We start from the raw sequence: 10,352 nt of genomic DNA, 5'->3' as shown, positions 1-10,352 counted from the left end.
TGAAATTCAAATGACCAAATCTTCTGTGCCACAACTCACTCTCCTTCTCAGCACTTGTTGCACTAAGACATTCTGAGTCTGCAGTTCTGACATTCACCTTGAATGTTCTATTCCTTCCCTGTTCTGACTCCATACACTACGCCAAAACAGGTTTTTGGCAGCGCCCCTTAGACAGCGCTTTTCTCCAAAAGCGCTGCTACACGTTAAAAAAAAATAAAAATAAGGAAACTGAATACGTAGATGGCTTAAAGCGCTGCTAAATGGATGGTCTTAGACAGCGCTTTTTAAAAGCGCTGCTAAATGGCCTACCTTAGACAGCGCTTTTGAGAAGGTCCACCTTATACAGCGCTTCTCCCAAAAGCGCTGTCTAAGGCCTTAAAATTATTTAAATTAATCACAACAAAAGCGCTGTCTAAGGCCTACCTTATACAGCGCTTTTTAGAAGGTCACCTTAGACAGCGCTTTTGGGAGAAGCGCTGTATAAGGCCTTAAAATTATTTAAATTAATCACAACAAAAGCGCTGTATAAGGCCTACCTTATACAACGCTTTTGACAAGGTCACCTTATACAGCGCTTCTCCCAAAAGCGCTGTCTAAGGCCTTTTAAATTTTTAAAAAAAGTGCTGTATAAGGCCTACCTTATACAGCGCTTTTAGAAGCGCTGCTATTGACCCCTCCTGTGCCAGCGCTTTCCTTCAAAGCGCTGTCTAAGGCCATTTTAATTTGTGAGCTTAGCCAGCGCTTTTCATAAAAGCGCTGTCTAAGGCCTTATTTACCAAATTTTTTTTTTAGTAAATTATAATATATGAATTCATTCAGTACGTTAAGACCCATTTTGTTTCCCTCGCTCCCACAACCTTCTTCTCACTGCGTTCATACTCGTTGCGTTCATCATCACTGCTTCTCCCAAAACCTCCATTCTTGATTCCTGCGTTCATCACTCACTTCGTTCATCACCGTTTACATTTTTGTAAGTGCATTTTCTGTTCGTTTCATCTTTCTTTATTTAGGGCAGTTTATTAGTGATAAAGGTTTGCTTCTGGGTTGATTCTTTTGTGGTTCATGTGTTAGGGCAGTTGATTCTCTTGTGTTAGGGCAGTTGATTCTTTTGTGTGTTAGGGCAGTTGATTCTTTTGTGGTATGTTAACAAATGTATATATTTTTGATATTAATCACCATGTCAAAGGGAGATGGTTTGTGTTTGCTTCCATTAGGTTTCTATTATACTGATGATGAATTGTAGCAAGTGTTAAATGTGATTGTTAGCATTGGCGTGTAAGTTGGATAGGATTAGATAGAACTGTTAAAGGGAGATGGTGTTAGTGTTAATGAAATAGTTAATTAGTGTGGTTAGTGTTAGAATGAAAAACTGAAATGCAAGTTTAGAAAATGCAGGTCAGCTGTTAGACAGTTAAAGAAAGGCTAGCTTGTTAGAATGGGAATGATGTGAGTCAAAGTTAATTGAATGGAACTGCATTGACTTGGCTTGTGATTTTACCTTGTTGAATTGTTTTTTTTCTGATGCCATGAAACTGAACTGATTAAACTTGAATTATGTTGGACTGCTGAACTATATTGCACATTTGAACTACACTTGTTATTTGCTTGAATGTGTTGGACTGGTTTGGAAAATATTTTGCTAAGTTGGATTGGTATTAAATTGGTTTTTGACAATGCTGAACTAGTTTTGGATTGACATATTACCCTACTTGAATTGCTTGTACTTTAGTTGATTACTTTACTGACTGATTGATACATTGCTTGATCTGTTTAATGTCTAATAAGCTGTTGTTTATTTTATAGGGTGTTCATTTCCTTAGGACTCAATTGAGGACTATTGCTAACAAGCTTTGTTGACATCCACAATTAAAAGGTAGTAACTTATTGCCTCTTCTTCTTTTTTTCATAGAAATGACTTATAATATAAGCAATTATATGATAAACGCGGAAATAAGTTGTTTATTCATATAGGGTGTTCAACAAATATTTGAGAAATGTGTAAGTATAGCATTATTTAAGACAATAACACTTTGACTTTGACACTTTTGAATCGTCCAATTTCGAACACTTTGACTTTGACACTTACTTAAGACAATAACATTACTATTGTGTGTATGTTCATATGATTTTCAGGAGACTCTATCTCAATCTATAGTTCCATATGAAGACACTGATTGCAGGAGCATACTGAGTCGAGCATTAGATGTTCCCGAGTATTCTGGTCGGGTGAGGGGCAAGGGATTTGGGATCACTCAAAAATCCTTGAATATTAAAAAACAAAAGACTCCTAGCAATAAAGAACTGCAGCAAACTTTGGAAGCATTAAAAGCTGAAGTTCTTGAATTAAGAAAGGAATTAAGCGTTGGTGTTATCAACACATACATGAGGTATATCCGATCTACTTTGTTTAAATTCTTGAACAAGTTATTTACTCGTTTCATATGAATAGTCTAAATGTTAATGATGTTTTTATATAAGGTATTTATATGACAAATTGATGGGTCCGCGTGGGTTGGAGCAAAGATTCTCATTCTTAAATCCCATGAAAACGAACTTAACCGGAATGATAAGAAAACCAGATGAAGTCAGGACGTATGTAGTCGAGCGCTTTATGGCCGACACAGATAGAGAAAAGTTGTTCTTTTTACCGTTTAATACCGGCGACGGGTTAGTTCTTCAATCTAAATTCATCTGTTATAATTTTTCATATTTTGACGTCGTGTAGAAAGTTTCCATCTAACATTTGTTTTATTACAGTGGACATTGGTTGTTGGTCGCGATAAATCCTTTTAAAGAAATTGTGTATTATTTGGATTCTTTACACAATGATTGGACAACATACCCTGCTATGAAGACGATAGTTGACACGTAAGTGCAAATAACCCAATATTCGTGTGTATACTTATTTATTTATGTGAATTGTTCTAAATATTCGTTTATATTTCATTATAGCATTATACAAACTGTTCGAGCACAAAGAAAAATTCAAGTACCAAAGAGAAAAGCCAATAACATTACATGGAATAGAGTGGAGGTATATTAATTATCACAATTTTGATTATATTAGTGATGACACATGATAAAACTTAGGATATTTATCCATATTGTTTTTCCATGTGTAGTGTCCTCGACAGCGTAATAATATAGATTGTGGATATTACACGTTGAGGTTTATGAAAGAAACTCTTCTTATGGATCGAACAGATATTCCATCTGATGTATGGATTTCTAACTTATGAGTTATTTTCATATTTAACACATATTTCTCATAATTAAATAGATTTAACTAAATCATACTATGTTATATTATTATGTAGTACTTTGATGAATATAGATGTGCTTATTACTCAAAAGATCAGTTGGATGAAATTAAAGAGGAATTGTGTCAATTCATTATCGAGCTACAGGTTTTGTGAGGTATTGAACTCTTACTTTAATTTTGAATGTGATCTGAATAACTTTGAGTGAATTCCATTTGCTTACTACAATCTTTATTTGGTGTTGTTTCAGGTTATATAGCATATTTAGAAGATAGAACTAGAATGTGTTGAAATACATTTTGATTAGCATTTTTGGAGGTTATTAGAAATGTGTAGATTTTTTGTAAAGGCAAACATTTTCAAGTATATATATAAATACTCAAAAAACTGCTGAAATTAGAAGTATATTGTGTTGAACTATAATGTGTTTATAATGCATATAGATTTTCAAGTATATGTGCATATTCAGAAGATAGAACTACAATGTGTTGAACTATAAGGTGCATATAGATTGGATTCAAGCTCCAATTTATGAAAATCTGCTGAAATTTGCAATTTACAGGTGCTAAATAATGTGGTGAAAACGTATAAAAAGATCCTCCAAAATTTGGAGTCTTAGACAGCGCTTTTAGGCAAAAAGCGCTGGTAAAGGCATTTTAATTTTGACCTTAGACAGCGCTTTTATCAAAAAAGCGCTGGCATAGGTGGTTAATTCAACAAAATATAGTGTAAAAAAGCGCTGGCATAGGGTGGGCTATACCAGCGCTTTTTCTGTAAAAGCGCTGGTATAGCCCACCCTATGCCAGCGCTTTTTTACACTATATTTTGTTGAATTAACCACCTATGCCAGCGCTTTTTTAATAAAAGCGTTGGCATAGGGGGGGTTTAGACAGCGCTTTTTCAGTAAAAGCGCTGTCTAAACCCCCCCCCCCCTATGCCAGCGCTTTTTTAGTAAATTAAGCGCTGTCTAAGACCTATACCAGCGCCAGTATAGCCAGCGCTTTTAAGCGCTGTCTAATGTCAAAAAAAGCGCTGTCTAATCCCTTGTTTGGCATAGTGATAATCAACTTCTGATTGCAATCATACAGCTTCAGAAGATTGTCCTTCATGGTAACTAAAAAACCTTTCTCAATTAATTAGCCCACACTCATCAGATTGCTTCTGATGCCAGATACATACCACACGTTCTGAATCAATGCTGTTTTCCCATTATTCAGAATCCCTCTGACATTTCCCATACCTTTTGTATTAAGATATTTGTCATCAGCACATCTGATCTTTGTCCTCTTTTCAGAGTCAAAGTCAACCAGCCATTTCTTGTTTCCAGTAAGATGATTTGAACAGCCAGTGTCCATATACCACCAGTCTATCAGATCCATATCATCAGATTCAGAGGCCATCAATAGCACAGATTCGTCATCAGAACTTCTGGCTATATTTGCTTCTTCTGATTTTCTCTCCTTGTTTGACCAACAGTCTCTAGCAAAGTGACCAAACTTCTTACAACAGTAACATTGGATCTTCTTCTTGTCATACTTCTCTTTTCCCTTCTGAGCATTCTTTTGTCTATCAGAGGTTGAGCTTTCTGACTTCTGACCACCATCAGATCTTCTCCTGGCTTCTGACTGCTTCTGATACCTCCTATCAGAAGTTGCTTTCAGAGCTTGCTGCTCTACTTCCCTTTCAGAAGTTCTCTCAGTCAAACGCAACTCTTGCACTTCTAGACTGCTCTGCAGCTCTTCAATTCTCATGGTGCTCAGATCTTTGGAATGTTCTATTGCTACCACAATGTAATCAAATTGAGAGGTAAGGGATCTCAATACCTTCTCCATGATTGTTTCTTCAGAAAGAGTTTCTCCACACGCTTTCATCTCATTAGTGATCAGAATCACTCTGGAGATGTATTCAGAAACTTTCTCATTATTCTTCATGTTGAGATTCTCATATTGCTTTCTCAAGGACTGAAGCTTCACCTTCTTCACTGATGCGTCACCACCATAACATCTAACCAATGTGTCCCACGCAGCCTTTGCTGTCGTTGAATCTGCAATCTTCTCAAACACATTTACATCAACACATTGATGAATGAAGAACAATGCTTTCTGATCCTTCTTCCTTACTTCCTTCTGCGTGTTTTTCTGTTCATCCGTCGCATCTGCTGCTACCGGAACATGACCATCAGTGACAAGATCTAGAACATCTTGAGCACCGAATAGTACACGCATTTGGATCATCCAACGATTCCAATTTTTACCGTCAAATAGTGGAAGTTTGGTGTTCATGTTGCCGTTTCCGTTCATCTTTCTACCTTGCACAGTACACTCAGATTTCTCACACAGTGTTTCCCAACCCACATAATTAAAATTCTGATCAGATTTTGTTCAAGATTCAACACGAATCTAAGAATCAAAATCAAACACACAAGACCTCACGTTAACTCGTGTTTCCCGTGTTTCCCAATGAATCCGAACCGGAGCTCTGGATACCAATTGTTGGTGCAAAGGTAGAATAAATGATGAATGGAAATATTCTATTCAGAGAATGACGGCTACAAAACATGATAAAAATTACAATGATTGCCACCTTATTTATAAGCTAAAATTAGGGTTACTATAATAGGATAAAATACTAAAATACCCTCTAACAAACTTAGGGGCTAAGAAAATAGTACAACTAATAAATATGAATTACTTCTAATAATTGCACACTTTAGATTTAGATCTCTTTGTGAATTTTGAATCCTTTAGATGATGAAAATGGTAGATAAAAACAAAAAACAAACAAAAAAATGGTGATTAAGGATTTGAAATAAACTGAAAAATATAAAACAAAGAGAAAATAAATAAATAAACTTGCACAAACCTTATAATATATCTGTTTTGAAGACTTGAATTCTTGAGATTTATGAAAATGGATGAGATTTGAAGGATGGAGAAGGAAGAAAAAAAGAACGAAAAATGAAACAATGGAAAAAAAGTATTTCTGAAAAATGAGAAGGGGAAGAGCACAGGTGTTTATTTATGAGGGTTTCAGCTTGGGGGCTCTCCTCGCAAAATGAATGGTTATATTTTGCTTGGGATAGCCCCTCGAAAAAGATAAAAGTGTCAGGTGAATCATGTGGGTTTCTGCTTTTGGGCTCCCTTTGCAAAATGAACGATCATATTTTGCTGGGGGTAGTCCCCCGCAAAAGAGACATGTGTCAGGGAATCATTAAAGAATTGACCAACCAAACGATGATGTGATAAGGCATGCAGAAGAATCTTAAATTAGATGTGAGGATGCCCCTTACAAAAGAAGGAGTTATAGTTAGCTTGGGGAGGCCCCTTGCTAATCCTCACATTAAATAACGCCATTTCCATATGCGTTAGGTTACCCCTCACAAAAATCAGTTTCAAAATTTAAATATTCCCTCCTTTAATTTTACAAAGGATATCCTAATGCCATTTTGTTTTTAAATATTTTCTTCGTTTTATGTTTTGCGAGGGGTTTAACTCTAAACAATATATTAATTTAGCTAGAAGCTTAACCCTTGTCAATTTCGCCTTACAAAACGGGATTCTTCTTGTAGTGTGTTTTTCGTCTCCAAATATATTTTTCATTATAATTTAGACTATAGTATATTTTTTAAATGAAGTACTTAAGAATGTATTTATAATTTTGATACATTGAAAGACTATATTGACAATGCTTCACAATTTTAAATTGATTGCTTTTTAATGTGAAACAATAAACAAGCAATGAAAAAAAAGTTATTTTAAACATAAGTATTACTCACAATTGCATGAGTTATGTGACAGAAACAAAGTTGAAATGTTAACGTCCTGATGCAAATTTAATAGCTTATAAACATTAAACATAAGTTAAACCCAGAGATAAGTTGAATGCTACTTGGTTTATTTAATTATTATCAAAATAAACTCAATAATTTCTTATACAATTATTCTCAATAAATTATAAAATAAATATAACAAAAAATTCTACCAAATTCAAATTTCTTCACCATTCCAAGTAATCTTTACCTTTGGACCTGTCGGTCCTTCCTCTCCAAGCAGTTCTTTTGGCAAACCTTTAATAATATTTTCAAAACCCTCTTTTAGCTTCCCAGGCAAAAACTCCTCCAATTTTCTCAATTCTTCATCTAGTTTATAGTCAACTCTTGGACCCCATTCCCTAAAAAATTTCAACCATGCTGGCTCTTCAACAGACCCTAAATAATCTGCAAAAATCAACGCATATTTTCTCATATCCATAACATTACTACCTTTATCAGTATCATCTCTTATACCTACTCCATTTTTCCCATTTAGAACAAGACCACCATGTGGATATGCTGCATGGCCATGCAATGAAGCATAAACATTAGGTCTTTTTGTTGAGTCATTTTGGAACTCAAGTTTAGATGAATCAACCCATTCACCTTTGGCATGCTGTGAGAAATACATATGCCATAGTTGACCATCGAAATTACTTATCCTTAGTGTCACATGCTCCCAATCACCAACATGTTCACCTATTTTCCCTAGTTTAATATCTAGAAACTCTAATTTTGCTCTTGCAGGTCCATTAAAAGGGTAAAAAATCCACATTACAATATCAGTGAAGGTGCCTCCAAACATTGGTTTCACATGTACATAAGATTCTGCACTCTCAAGATTACCTTGTTTGACCCTATCTTTGTTTTCATCATCAACTGGTAAGTCTATCCAATAAGCATCATCATAGACCTGATCCTGAGGAAGGTTAGTGCCATTTTGTTGTATTGGAATAGGATTTAACGCATCGCCTTTCTTGTATAGTAATGCTCCATTGGAGAAAAACCAATTGACCGAAGAAGGTAAGTATTCTTCATCAGAATGTAGGTATAGATTTGGCGAGTAAACTTGAAGTATTGCCTCGATTTGTTTTTCATTAGGCATGATTTTTGAAATGGAATTCAGGTTCTTCAAACATGAAACAAATGGAGTTCTATTGTCACCTAGGCCATAATCGCCAACGAAGGTTCCAGCACGAATGCCCGGACCGTGAGTTCCCCTAATTAAAAATATATATTAAATCTAAATATAACTTCAAAAAGTAGTTATAATTACCATGCGTCGAGCATGTTCGACGATTCCAATGCTGCCAACTGCACTTTCGGCGATTCCAATGCTGCCAACTGCACTAAGGTGACCCCCTTTTTCAGATGCTTTCATTTTCTTTGCATTTTTAGATCTTTCCTTAAAACTAAGTGTATCCCAATAGACAAGGAGTTCATCAAAAAAATTCTTGCCTATTAAGTTAGGACAAACAATTGTCTCTTCCCAAGCATGTCTAACACACCGTAGCATGTTAGAAAGTCGGACTGCTGTTTTGCCCGCCAATTTTTTTCAATCATATCCTCGTCAATTACTTCCCACGTACATTTTCCTGCAATGTTGTGTGACATTCAAATTAATTGTTACATAATTATAATTAAAAAAGTAATTAAAATAATAATAACTTAAAATAAATTCATTATACCTTAAAATTGCTAAGCCAACCATCTTTATCACTCTTGAAAAGTTCCCGAAATCTCTTCCAAGATTTTTTTATACACATGTTGAATAACATAACTTATACATTGGGCAACAATCCGACTCAATTCAAAACTAAGCAACAACAATTTGAATAAGTATTATTAAATCTAAAAAAAAGGCAACGGGTTTACTTAAATTAAAATTTTATAATTTAGAAACTTACGATTTTTCACAGAGCCAAATATAATAGCTTCCATCAATTATCTCATACTCACTCGAATGTACAGCGCGGTCCTCCTCCTGATTACCGTCCTTAGGGCTACATGGATGGTGAGGGTATGTGTGAGGGATGTGGGGTGTAGGATCCCCCAGCCTGCATGGATGGTGAGGGTATGTGTGAGGTATGATAAGGATATGGAAAGATAGATACCTTAGTTAGCTGGTATAGAAAGCTAGACACCCCAGTCTGCTGGTATGGAAAGCTAGATCCACCCGCCTATTGGAATGGAAAGGTAGATCCCCTAGATTGACTAATGAAAGTTAGGAGGGCAGATGGCAATATATAATAGTCATGAGGGGAAAAAGTTGATATAAGAGGTTGAGAGCTAGACATAGACATGGGATCTACCTGACTCTATGGGGGAGGACACATAGCCAACTGAGGTGCCTCACATACGGTTACCCTCGGGCACTGGCGCTGATGATGGGTCTTACCCTTATCCTTATCAGTTTAGGGTTGCATTTTATCTACTTTGAGAGAATACACATATAATAAATTAACATAACATATACAACTTATTCAACAACACAATTAATAAATCAATAAAAACATTTAAATTGATACATTATTTTCTACCAATCATTTAGTAAAATTACAAAAATGATATATTCAAACTCTCTATGCTCGTCATCCATATCATTCTCATCATTTGATATGATATTGTCCTCGGATCCAAACTCATCATTCTCTTCATCCACATTATTTTCTTCCAACAATATAAATGCATCAACTTGATGACCCTCAACCATTGTATCACACAAACTTGTAATTTGTTCAACTTCAATCACATCATTAATTTGAGAAATTTCATCAAGTTGGCATGCAACGTCTTCCACTAGTTCGTCAGTTTAATATGACCCAATGATTTTGTTTTGATTACAACATACCACCCTAGCTTACGTGGTATAATTGAAGGATAAGGAACGTAATAAACTTTCCTAACAATATGTGACATTATGAAAGGGTCATACTCTTTGTACCTTCTACCTATTCGAATCTCAACAGTATTATATTTCTTATCTATTTTTTTGCATCTGTCAGATGGATCATACCAATTACAATAAAACAAGACAACTTTATTTTTTTGAGTCCAAGTAATTGTATACCAACTAGTAGATATGTGTAACAATGCCATATAAGTCGTCTTCACCAACATCTTTAACTCCTTTTACAAATACACCACTGTTTATGGTTTTTTTCCTTTCAGTCCATGTCTCAGTGTGAAATTTATATTCGTTCACAAAGTATGTGTGCCAGTCATTTTCGATTCATTTGAGGCTTAAATCCCAACTATTTCCGGTTGCACCAAATTTCCAT

At 35.3% G+C, this 10,352-nt stretch overlaps 2 protein-coding genes across 2 annotated transcripts; one reads left to right on the top strand and one right to left on the bottom strand.

Moving 5' to 3' along the window:
• Positions 1 to 2,482: 2,482 nt before the first annotated feature.
• On the top strand, positions 2,483 to 3,665 carry LOC127134956 (uncharacterized). Its single transcript, XM_051061835.1, has 6 exons — positions 2,483 to 2,667; positions 2,758 to 2,868; positions 2,953 to 3,034; positions 3,123 to 3,218; positions 3,318 to 3,417; positions 3,511 to 3,665. The coding sequence occupies exons 1-5, from the start codon at positions 2,498 to 2,500 to the stop codon at positions 3,414 to 3,416; spliced, it is 558 nt and encodes a 185-aa protein (XP_050917792.1). The 5' UTR covers positions 2,483 to 2,497; the 3' UTR covers position 3,417; positions 3,511 to 3,665.
• Positions 3,666 to 7,246: 3,581 nt separating this feature from the next.
• Positions 7,247 to 9,784, bottom strand: LOC127105629 (hypothetical protein At1g04090-like). Its single transcript, XM_051042824.1, has 3 exons — positions 9,632 to 9,784; positions 8,348 to 8,415; positions 7,247 to 8,291 (listed from the first exon to the last, which is right to left on the bottom strand). Exons 1-3 carry the CDS (start codon positions 9,782 to 9,784, stop codon positions 7,247 to 7,249), a joined length of 1,266 nt encoding a protein of 421 aa, XP_050898781.1.
• Between the last annotated feature and the right edge of the window lie 568 nt (positions 9,785 to 10,352).

Source organism: Lathyrus oleraceus, chromosome 1 (assembly GCF_024323335.1).
Source record: "Lathyrus oleraceus cultivar Zhongwan6 chromosome 1, CAAS_Psat_ZW6_1.0, whole genome shotgun sequence".
Taxonomy (NCBI): Eukaryota; Viridiplantae; Streptophyta; class Magnoliopsida; order Fabales; family Fabaceae; genus Lathyrus; species Lathyrus oleraceus.
This window is presented reverse-complemented; position numbering and strand designations above follow the sequence as displayed.

Coding starts and splice junctions, on each gene's coding strand:
- LOC127105629 (XM_051042824.1), bottom strand. CDS start 9,784: ATGGTTGAGGGTCATCAAGTTGATGCATTTATATTGTTGGAAGAAAAT. Junction 8,416..9,631: donor AGTTTGAATATATCATTTTT/GTAATTTTACTA, acceptor ACCTTAGTGCAG/TTGGCAGCATTGGAATCGCC. Junction 8,292..8,347: donor TCGAACATGCTCGACGCATG/GTAATTATAACT, acceptor ATTTTTAATTAG/GGGAACTCACGGTCCGGGCA.
- LOC127134956 (XM_051061835.1), top strand. CDS start 2,498: ATGGGTCCGCGTGGGTTGGAGCAAAGATTCTCATTCTTAAATCCCATG. Junction 2,869..2,952: donor ATGAAGACGATAGTTGACAC/GTAAGTGCAAAT, acceptor ATTTCATTATAG/CATTATACAAACTGTTCGAG. Junction 3,035..3,122: donor TTACATGGAATAGAGTGGAG/GTATATTAATTA, acceptor TTCCATGTGTAG/TGTCCTCGACAGCGTAATAA.